Source organism: Apostichopus japonicus, chromosome 20 (assembly GCF_037975245.1).
Source record: "Apostichopus japonicus isolate 1M-3 chromosome 20, ASM3797524v1, whole genome shotgun sequence".
NCBI classification, from domain to species: Eukaryota; Metazoa; Echinodermata; class Holothuroidea; order Aspidochirotida; family Stichopodidae; genus Apostichopus; species Apostichopus japonicus.
In genome coordinates, this window is record NC_092580.1 from 21,269,879 (window position 1) to 21,282,055 (window position 12,177).

A 12,177-nucleotide genomic window follows, 5' to 3' on the forward strand; every position below is an offset into this window, starting at 1 on the left:
TTTAGTGGCGACCTGTTGTCTACGAAAAGCGTATCTCTTCGAATTGACAAAGGGTTAAGTAATAGGTTAGTAGCACCCATGGTAGCACCTATAGCTGGGAGTACGTCACATGATCCTCCATACCCATGGTTTGTTCGTTTTCGTACTGTGGGAGTGTGTCTTCCAGGACATTTTAAATTCGATGGATTCATACTTCCACGATTTACCAGGGAGCTGTTATTAATTACAGGTCAGGATAATATTTTCCGGAAATACAGAGTTACACAAGGAAACTCACTGGTTGAACTGAGAATTAACTTAGAAAAGCGCGCCTTTTAAATTGTAGGCACCGCAGGTGCAACGATTTCAGAATGCGACCATTGACCTCTATACGACCCCTTATTTGGCCCAATTGCGCATGCGTCGATATTTGCAGCGGGTAATATGATAACACCACATGTTGAGGTTCTACCAAAACATAAAGAAAACTGTGCACTAACAATTGGCCTGGGCTGTGGTTCGCTGACGTTAATTCCGTTGATTGTATATTCAAAATAACAAGGCCAACGTTCTCCATGTATACGGTATAGGTACAGTAGTGCGTACCCGTGCAGTGCCACACAAATTGCTCTCAACAGAGAGTGAAAATAAGCTATTTCTATTCAGAAAATGAACTAACCTGGGACTAAACCGCACAAAGGTTATAAAAATGGAAGACGATTCGTCATCATCTGCAAACGAAATTATGACAAGGGTGGACTCCAAGTCGAATGTCCAACGTCAGCAGCTTTTTGACACCGGTAGTGACGAAAAAGCTGCAATAACATTAGTACAGGTAAGTCTATCCTGCCATTGTCTTTGGGTGACGTATTTTCTTAAGAATTAGCCTAGCCAATTAAAACCCCGGCTTCTGTGTGTAACTGTAAGGCATATGAAGGCTAGAGTAGCGGGATGGATTTGGCGAAACCAAAATACATAACAAAAAATTACATTACAAAAAAATACATTTGAATAAACATAACAAAAAAATGCTGGCACTCGATGACCATAATAATTGTTGATACATTTTGTCATTTCTCACTAATAATATGCAACTAGTTTCAAGTTTGAAGTAAGTTAAGTGTACCACACAACTGAAAGGCATAGAATAGATATGCTTAGAAAGTTTTATGGTGTCAAAGTTTGATGTATGATCCAATCACTTTATGTGAAGGAACAACTGATTCCCCCCCCCCCCCCTCATAAGTATCCTTAGTAGAGGGTAAGAAATGTAAAAGCAAGCAGTTATACTTTTAAATAATGTGATTTTTTTTTATATTTTCCACTGCTTGGTTTTGCAAAATATCTGAAAATTTATAATCCTTAAACTGCTAGTGCTACAAGATACATGGCCATTCAATTATGTTGATCGTTTATCTAAATGCAGAATGTGTTGATGTTGTTGAAATAGCAAAATGTGTTACCTCTAAAAAATTGAAATGTTTAACTTTATTTAGTACGTACCTTTCCTCCTATTTTTTTTCTTTCTTTTTTTGTCTGTGCCTCTTGAATGTTAAGAATAAGTCTGAAGTTGTAGAACCCATTGTTGATAGCCATGCAGGTCCAGGAATAAGCCATCCATTGGCAGTGGAAAAGTGCCAAGATGTTGTCCAGAAACGAACAATACGGTAAAGTTCTCTTTGGTATATCACTTTTTCTCATTTGCAGGAATGGGAAATATTGATTTATGATATATTTATATTACTACATATTTTGTTTCTTGAGAACATCTGCAGCTTCCTTACGTGTCGCATTCCAACCAAAATGATGTTTTCACTGAAGGGTTATATAGTAATTCTAGTTTCCAAGATATTCTCCTTGAATAATTATGCTGAGTTTCCGATTCGTTACTTTTAAGGCTAAATTCGATCATGACGTTGGCTTCTCGATCTGGACCTTTGATCGGTTAATCCGTTAACACTTGGTCGAAACATTTTCTTTTAACTTCATCTATAACAGAAAATCGATGGTTGTCACTCACCATGAATATTTGCTTTACAACCATGTGCAGACCTGTCATTCTGTGGACTTGAATCTAATCTTAAGCAATGAAGTGCTCAGCTAGTACAATTGTACTTCTTCTTTGTAGTTTGTAAAAAGATTTGCACACCCCAAACTCTCATGACAACATAGAGGCCAGGCACGGGTCTGTTTTTTTCTTTTTAATGCAGAGGAATCAAAATTGAAGAGAATCCAAATTTTTGTTTGCGTTGTTGTGTATTTATGTAAGTGCATATCGTACAGTGCATGGTAACAGGTCTCCAATTAATAGCTAGGCCTTTCTGTGGATCCAACAATAAGACCGACATGTTACTATGTGAAGCACAAACTTAACTATAAGAGGCAATGGGAGTGTCAAAAATATAAGGTCCATTCAAATATAGATCTTTGCATAAACCAGATTACTTTGAGAGAACATTTTTGGATTGGTTACTATTTGAATGTAAACTGTACTCTTTACCATTAAGAACTTTTTCTTAGAATAGTGGTGTTACACATCTTCAGAAATGACTCAAACTGCAAAATGTTTTGGCAGCCAAGGTTTTACTTTAATTGTAGATGTAATTCTAGGCATATTCTTTTCTTTAATTATATTGTTCTCTGAAAGCATCGTAAAAAAACAGGAAGCGTGCACATACCATGAGTGCGCGTTAAAATTTAAATTTGCTATCATCAAGATGTGCCATTAGTTCCCTTAAATTTTCTAGCCTTCTAATGGCACATGCAATATGCCATGCCCCCTTTAAGAAATGCATCAAGCCCTCCACACTAGCAGGCATAAATTGTAGTGCTACAGTATTACCGAAAAGTTCAAATCCTTTCTTCTCAGATTGTGCATTATTTTATATGGTGAATAATTGATTGCGTTTGATAAGAAGTGCTATTGCTATAAGTTTCTTTTACATCATTCTTGTGTAGCTGGCAATACTTTCTTATTCTCTTCAAGCAATTAAACCTGCCCAATGATTTATATACTTAGCATAATGATGGAATCGATTCAAATTTTTTATACCCCACATTTTTCAATTCCTTTTTGGTTTCCCGAAAGGGAAAACTATGGATTCACTCATACTGCCCTCGCAAAATTGTCGGCGATGACTATAACACGGATCATAAAGTCGGTAATTACTATTTTACGGTTAGATTCATCGAACACTGTGGCATACAGAAATGTTGTACTCAAAAGGCAAAGCCAAAGCTAATTAATCAGGTGACACATCTAGAGTCTATGCATGCTAAGTTCTTAAATACCGCCCTCATTACCTTTCGGGGAAACATTTCATACCGTAGTTTTGATTTTTTGTTTCTACAGCCAGAGAAAGGCACGGCAAAGGAAAACAGGTAGGTACAGTAAATATCAAGCAGAATATGTATCGATTTAACCAACATAGTCTATAGTAATTACAGTAGCTCTGAATACCATAACAAAGGCAAAACTATACTTTTGCTATATATGTTATGCTACGGAGGCTAGTTTTTCACTTTGAATATTATTATATGGAGAAACTCCTTGTTTGTCATTTAATACCCAGTGGGGAGAAAACAAATGTCTATTGATTATAAATCAAAATTCATTTGCAGAACTTCATCAGTCAGTGTGTTTCACTTTGGCAATGTTCAAGAGTCGTCACAAAGGTCCTCGGGAAGTTGTGAATGCAGAACTATCGGCAAAGACAAAAAATTGACAATTTATTAAAATTGTGTTCTATAAAGTTCTCTATAAATACTGTATGGTGGCCATTTTAACATCAATGTTTTTGGGGTCGATGTGAATACTTTCTGTTTTTGCTATCGATGCAAAGTTCTTTGAGTTTTACTTTACAGTACATATTATAGATATTAGTTACAAGTTTGGACAATTACAAAACAGCTTAAGTTCAAAATAATTTTCTTCGGTTTAAAGGGCAAATTTCTCTGAATACGATCTCATTTTTTAAAAATTTTTCTGTAGTATTAAAAGATGTGGTCTTGGCAAACAAAGGTGGACAGGTACAGTAATATGATGCCATAAAATAAAAAAAACTACCTCACTAATTATACTGGCATCGTCTTTTGTTGTTCTTGAACAGACAAAAGTCTGTCATTGTCAAATATTGAATTTATCTTTTTTTTCTTTCCTCACGACAACAGAAAGCAGATCAGTGCCTTGGACGGTGACAGAACTGTTGAAACCGAGATCAGGATTCACCATTGCAAGGAAAGAGCTTCTGGTAAGATTGAAAAACCTTCAGGTCAAAGAGGTTCATGATTTAATTTGATAAACTACCAAAATAGGACAGTAAAAGCACAGTCAGCTTATTAAACTTTACCAGACAATTGAAGACCAATTTTGAATATTAAAAATGATTTCACTCAATTAATGATCTTGACCTATTTCCAATAATGGTTCTTTGATAAATGTTATTCCAGGTCGTAATGATGTCGGCGACCACAGTTTACCTCCACAGGGAACATTTTATGATATTTGGTATTGCATAATAAAATGTCTCAATTGCTAAATGAAGGCAGAAAAGATGTCTACTTTTGTACAAAAAAAGCATAGCACTTTAATAAAGTACTAATGAGTGTATAAAATCACAATTTGGATATACACATGAAGACATTTAATTAATTATTCCCTACCCTACCTATAGGGGGGGGGGATGTGTGTGTAGGGGGTGAACTGCTACTGTACCTTGGGTGCAATCAGGTGTTTTAGAACCATAGAAAGTTACAAAATGATTCTCAGAATGGAACAAAAAGTCTCTGACCATAGCTTTTAATTTGGTAGTTTAACTTGGTGCATGACAAAGTGCTGGGATATTAATATCTCAATCCTCAGTATTCTTCTTCTTCTTGAATGACCCTTGTTTTACTTTTTTGTTTATTTTTTCCATCCTTGTCTTTCAGAGTGTAATGAGGGAGGTGTCCGGCAAGCACAATGTTATTTCGATTAAATCAAAGAGCTGTCAACTTGCTGTCACAGAGGTAAGTCCTTGATTCATGTTTTTAAGGGAAAACAGGAAGTAAGAGATGGTCAAAAGAGTTTGAGGTACAGTGTAGTACTTTATTGAGTAAGTAGGGCTTAAATCAAAACTGATGTTGGCGGTGCATTTCCCTATCTGCGCCTTTTCCTTTAAGAAAACTGATGCTGTGATACTCAAGAAATGACCCTACCGATGGTACGAATGCCACATTCCTTTTTTTGTCTTTTGTGCTGTTGTTGACGTTTATACTATAATCGAGCAAATGTCAACATGTGGACCGTTTGTTCAGTGACATCAACATTAGCAGCCATAGAGTGAATGAACCGGTAGATTTCCAACTATTAAGCGCATATTTATTGGGACACTTTATATTTGTAAACTAAGGATAACATGTTATTCTGGATCACCTTCTCGGGTTAGTTTCCCTGATCTCTCCAAACATTTTGGGAGCCTAGCTGTGCCATTTGGATATATCTGAATATGCATCATTAATCCACCATTTAATTCCTACACACATGTTACACAGGTTCGGTTCATCTCACATTTTTAATAAATTCTGTTTGTTATTGTGCAAGTAAGTATTGTTGTTGGTATGCAGGTTACAATGTTGACTATGCAGCAAAATCATCAATAAAAAATGCTTTGTTATTTTTCAATTTTAAACATGCATATAAATGTCGAGGTTCACATTCATTTATGATTTTTTTGCTATATTTGCTATTCCAGGTAATGAATCGTTTTGAAAGCTTAAAACCTTTGGTAAATGAATCCCCTACTCGAGCTTGTATCGCTCAAACCATGATGTCGAACATATGGACAAGAAAGTACCAACGATTACAGTAAGGAATAGTTTGATCCTTATCATGGTTATGTACACCAGATGGTAGATAATTGTGATTACAGTAAGGAATAGTTTGATCCTTATGAGTATATACACCAGACTGTAGATAATTGTGATTACAGTAAGGAATAGTTTGATCCTTATCATGATTATATACACCAGACAGTAGATAATTGTGATTACAGTAAGGAATAGTTTGATCCTTATCATGATTATATACACCAGCTGTAGATAATTGTGATCACAGTAAAGAATATTTTGATCCTTATGATTATATACACCAGCTGTAGATAATTGTGATCACAGTAAGGAATATTTTGATCCTTATCATGATTATACACACCAGGCAGTAGATAATTCTGATTACAGTAAGGAATAGTTTGATCCTTATCATGATTATATACACCAGACAGTAGATAATTGTGATTACAGTAAGGAATGGTTTGATCCTTATCATGATTATATACACCAGCTGTAGATAATTGTGATTACAGTAAGGAATAGTTTGATCCTTATCATGATTATATATACCAGGCTGTAGATAATTCTGATTACAGTAAGGAATAGTTTGATCCTTATCATGATTATATACACCAGACAGTAGGTAGTTGTGATTACAGTAAGGAATAGTTTGATCCTTATCATGATTATACACACCAGGCTCTAGATAATTGTGATTACAGTAAGGAATAGTTTCATCCTTATCATGATTATATACACCAGACAGTAGGTAGTTGTGATTACAGTAAGGAATAGTTTGATCCTTATCATGATTATATACACCAGGCTGTAGATAATTGTGATTACAGTAAGGAATAGTTTGATCCTTATCATGATTATACACACCAGGCAGTAGATAATTCTGATTACAGTAAGGAATAGTTTGATCCTTATCATGATTATATACACCAGACAGTAGATAATTGTGATTACAGTAAGGAATAGTTTGATCCTTATCATGATTATATACACCAGGCAGTAGATAATTCTGATTACAGTAAGGAATAGTTTGATCCTTATAATGGTTATGTACACCAGATGGTAGATAATTCTGATTACAGTAAGGAATATTTTGATCCTTATCATGATTATATACACCAGGCAGTAGATAATTCTGATTACAGTAAGGAATAGTTTGATCCTTATCATGATCATATACACCAGGCAGTAGATAATTGTGATCACAGTAAGGAATATTTTGATCCTTATCATGATTATATACACCAGGCAGTAGATAATTGTGATTACAGTAAGGAATAGTTTGATCCTTATCATGATTATATACACCAGACAGTAGATAATTGTGATTACAGTAATGAATAGTTTGATCCTATGATTATATACACCAGGTAGTAGATAATTGTGGTTACAGTAAGGAATTGTTTGATCCTTATCATGATTATATACACCAGACAGATAATTGTGATTACAGTAATGAATAGTTTGATCCTTATCATGATTATATACACCAGCTGTAGATAATTGTGATTACAGTAAGAAATAGTTTCATCCTTATCATGATTATATACACCAGGCAGTAGATAACTGTGATTAAAGTAAGGAATAGTTTGATCCTTATCATGATTATATAAGGCAGACTAGATAATTGTGATTACAGTAAGGAATAGATTGATCCTTATGATTATATACACCAGGCGGTAGATAATTGTGATTACAGTAAGGAATAGTTTGATCCTTATCAAGATTATGTTCACTAGACTGTAGATAATTGTCCTGGCGCAGTTATTTGGACCATACAATTAAGAGCAGTTTTACTTGAACAGGACAAATAAGACCAGTTTTTGGAGTTTCGGTTCACACTTTTACGAAACCTGCGGCAGACCAGTTTGATTTTTAGATAGTTCAATCCTCTCATGCTTATTCATTTTCTCTCTGTCTAATTTACTAATATTCTTTTGTCTGCTTGGATCGTTTATCAAAGACTATTTTTTTCTTCACAGTTGTGCCTTAAAGTTAAAAGATGACTTAAGGCATAATATTTGTTTTAATTTGCTTTAGACTGGTCATGAAAACACACTGCAATTAGTCCAGGTTGGATTTCTATTACACTTTTAATTTTCATCATCAACATTAAGTGATTGGACTGTTAAATCTAGGTCAGGTCAGTTCCTCAGGTGGACCACAAACTCACTGGGAATGTACGAATTTTATGGCCTAAAATGACATGTTTTATTACAATGTATTACAAATTTGTCAAGGATGAATGTTGTTTAATGTCTTCGAAGGATTCTCTCTTGTTAATATGAAGTTAAAACAAAATGTTTGGCTGGAGTTATTAGAAGTTCATTTAAAAAAATGGATGAACATGAACAGTTAGGTCTGCACTGTTTTGTTCTGCCTTTTTTTTTCACTGTATACTCTTATTTGTTTTCCTCCTGAAGTAGAAAGAGAGGAAAATCTGCGAAGATTGTTCATTCTGGCAATAATCCGTCCTGGAAGAAGAAAGTTGTCGACAAAGGTGAGACATCTGATTCTAGTCATCCAGTACAGAGAATAATTTATTTAAGTGGAGTCAACTTTATCTCCAAATGTTCAAGCTTGAACAAAAAATCCCTAAATTGGCCAGAGCACTTCTCTGTAAGTGGTTAGCTTCTTAATTAAGCTTTGTTTTCATTATGGTTGTCCTGATATGAGATTTTTCCGTACTGAAGTAATGCGAGCTCTGTTCTCCCTCACAATCGATATCGTTTCATGGTATCGATTCATTTTATGACAAGCCACACCCATTTTTCAACTCAGCAAACACCAAATATTAATATTTACTTGCAACAGAAAAATTTCAAATCCTTGCAGGCAGAACCAACTGTCAAAATTCAAGCAATCAACGGAAACATGATAATGGAAGAATATTGGATCAATGCAATATTATAGTGGTCCATAAATTCAAGCAATCAGCAGAAACATGATAATGGAAGAATATTGGATCAGTGCAATATTCTAGTGGTCCATAATTTCATATATAGATTACTTATTATCAATTGGTTGTCTTCTAATTTTTTGTTTTGTTTATGCCTCTAGATGTAGTCTGCAGAGGGGAGGCAAACGAAGACAAAGATGAGAAGACTACCTCGCTGGAACAAAATTCTGAGTTTGATAAAGAATTGTCTCTGGAAGCGAAGAAACTGCTCAATGGTCACCGTCCAATACACGAATGGCAACGATTAAAGGTTATCTTTCCCATCATGCAATTCACTAGGTTTATTGTGATATGAGATTTTACATATTCATCTATTGTGATGTTTGTTCTCCATTTGCAGATTTTATCGTGATGTATGGTACGGCGAGCCACGAGTATTTATAGCTCGATAAAATCCAGTAACAATAAGCTGTCCCCGCTGATGATATGTTACTTACGCCAAATATCAGTGTATATAAGACATGTATTTAACAACTGCTTTCATTTATTTTGTACAAATCTATTTTCTAGTCACCTTTGGTGAGGCCATATGAAGGCCATTTTTAATTTAAGAACATCACAACCGATACAATCATAATTTCAACCCCATCTTCTGTCGCCAGCAAAATCAGCATTTACTAATTTTAATTTGTTGCTAATAAAACATGTGATTCATGGTCACATTCATGACAACGTTGCTATGATTTTATTTGTAATAATGTCTTCTTGTTGTGATTTTCAGATCTAATGGTTCTGTGTCTCAGATCTCCAATTATCACAACAAAGAATGACTGGAATTCCAAACTTGCAATTTTGATGCAACCACTTATCTCATCAGTTCACACGACTAGCAATTACCCTGTACACTATATGCACACAGCATGTTGTGGAATCTCGCACCCAAAACAATTTTAGAATTCAAACTGTTTCTAAACTGTCAAAATAGCCAGAAACGACAGTTGTTATATCACAAAACTATCCCGAACTCTTTCAATCTGGATTCTGGATCATTCTGATCTGATATCCAAGATTAATCAAACTGTGGGATTTAATCATTACCCAGTTTTGTTATTGATTGTTACATTAGATGGATACATTTTTGGCATTTTCTCTTTGTAGAAGATGATGAGGTTGTCATCAGATGCTTTGGGATTGGTTGGACTCCAACAAGAAAGATCTCTGGAGACCATCAAACAGGTACATGGTTCACAGCATCATAAGTCATCGATTATTGATGAAACATCCATAAGTTTTTTTTTATAAATTTTTTAAAACTTTTCTGACATTCTGAACATGTGGCACTTACACATGTAGAGTTAATCGTAATGTAGGCCGCACAAAATGGCTCACACTTGAGATCATTTGGTATAGCAAGCTATATTCATATCGTTGATATTTTGCCCAAAGACATATAGTCGGTATTGGATTCATTCCTATATGGATAAACTGAAAAATTTGGTGTTCTCGCGTGAAGTCAGTAATTACACCATACCCACTGGAAATAGTTTTTTTTTATTAAACTTTTGGGCGACCTTCTGATACATTTTGGCGAACCTTTGAAGGGTTTGCAATCTCCAGCTTGAAATAATTGGGCACTAAACGAGTATCTTTTGAAACTTAATGTTCTCTTGTGGCAATATCAAGTCCTCGAATAAGGTTCAGTTTTGTGAACTGAAAGTCTCATGCTAAATGAGACATCTTGGGGCAATCTGATTTAAATCCAGACAACAATGCCTCACAGTATTCTCTCTTACAGTGCACAAACTTAATTTACACAACAATGATAAGTAAGATTGGTGGTAAATATGACTTTATTCTCTCAGACAAATCTCTGCTATTTATTATGCAAATGTGACTTCCATTTATTTTACAGATATTAGCAGACTTTCCTCAATTGCAGCCCTACGTGGACAACGTAGTCATTCAGAGGAAACTGCAGAAACACATGTTGGGAAATTTGAAGGCTCGCATCAATTGCGATCAGAAGAGGTAAGTTGTTAAGTTGCAGGGAATTCTGGTTCATAGATATTTGGTCACCTTTTTGAGTTTTTGTCATCATTTCTGACAATATTTGGAACTTAACAAACATATTTCACCAAAAGGACAGTGAAAAGTTTGTGATTCTAATGAATCCAGTCGAAGATACAGTATAGGTGGCTTTCTTTGCAGGTTACACGATTCTAGTTCTGCTAAGTCTTTAAAGCACCTGATTGCATTTTGGATCGGCAGATGTTTAACCAACCTGAACTGATTATTACTTAGCATAGGATTGCAATTGATCTAATTAAAGATCCCTAGAAAGAAAGGTTAATGAGCAATTTGTATTTATCACAGATTTATGACAAAAAACTAGGAAGTTGTCAAAATCTTCCTTTTCTTTTCTTTTCTTCGTTTGGAAAGGAAACATCAGTAGTCTTCCTTATGAATAACGTTGTGATGATACTTTATTTTCCAATAGGACTGAAAATTTTTCGACACTTAATAAAAACAGTAAAATAGTATAAATGACTATACACTTTAAATCAAAGGGTAAAAATGCCCCCTCCCCCCCAAAAATAAAAATTATAAATATAACTAAACTGCACATCAATTGAAATAGCCTCTGTGAGTAAATATAAAGAGTTAAAGAGCATGACGTTTCGATCCTTGCAGGAGCTTATTCAGAGGTGAACTTAAAACAAAAACAGACTGAAGACACATCTGTCTACTGTTAAATAATAATAATATAATAAATGCAAATTTATATAGCGCCAATATCCAGAGGAAATCCAATGCTCAGTGGCGCTAGTGCTCAGGGAAGGCAGTCAAAAATAGATAAGTTTTGAGTCTGTTTTTGAAAATGTTAACGTTGGGTGCCGACTTGATGTGCAGTGGAAGTGAGTTCCAAAGAGTAGGAGCGGCATTAGAAAATGATCTTTGACCAATGTGTCCTTAGTATTCATTTTGTTTCAGTTCGCCTCGGCAGAAGTTCCTGCTAGGATCGAAAGTCAGTTCCTCTAACTGTTATGTAAATATACATTGACAAACAATTATATGTTTATAGAATGAAATGTCAATTCAGGTTTTGATTGCCTCTCTAAATCCTTTGCAAAAGAAAGTAAAACCTTGACATTCTTTTCTCTATTTACAGACTAGCTGAATTTTATCTCAAAAATGATACAAGGAAGAAGCATCTGAAGCAGACAAGTCTCATGTCCAGAGTCAGGAAGCTCACCGATAGTAAGTACCTAGATCTTTCAAAACTTTCTGTTAAAGAGGCCATGACATGTTAAATCCAACTCATCCAGAGTAATTTCCTCTGAATCTATTAGAAAATCTATGTTCAAAACTATTCTTATCACCTTCAAAACCTCAAGGACTAATTAGAAATTACAATTTAAAATTCGCATCCGCAAACAGACCTCTGAAAAATGTGATCTTAAAACAAGACAACG

At 34.8% G+C, this 12,177-nt stretch overlaps 1 protein-coding gene across 3 annotated transcripts in view; it reads left to right on the forward strand.

The window, feature by feature from the left end:
• Positions 1–485: 485 nt before the first annotated feature.
• The window catches only part of LOC139961722 (uncharacterized), a 36,697-nt gene continuing 25,005 nt past the window's right edge, over positions 486–12,177 (forward strand). The window contains exons 1-11 of one of the 3 annotated variants that reach the window (XM_071961153.1): positions 486–814; positions 1,537–1,646; positions 3,332–3,360; positions 4,147–4,229; positions 4,909–4,986; positions 5,712–5,824; positions 8,229–8,305; positions 8,866–9,014; positions 9,863–9,940; positions 10,617–10,732; positions 11,874–11,962. In XM_071961153.1, coding sequence (XP_071817254.1) covers positions 689–814; positions 1,537–1,646; positions 3,332–3,360; positions 4,147–4,229; positions 4,909–4,986; positions 5,712–5,824; positions 8,229–8,305; positions 8,866–9,014; positions 9,863–9,940; positions 10,617–10,732; positions 11,874–11,962 — 1,048 coding nt within the window. In that variant the 5' untranslated portion in view covers positions 486–688. The remainder of the gene's footprint in view (positions 815–1,536; positions 1,647–3,331; positions 3,361–4,146; positions 4,230–4,908; positions 4,987–5,711; positions 5,825–8,228; positions 8,306–8,865; positions 9,015–9,862; positions 9,941–10,616; positions 10,733–11,873; positions 11,963–12,177) is intronic. The other 2 variants (XM_071961155.1, XM_071961154.1) reach the window with 2 other exon arrangements.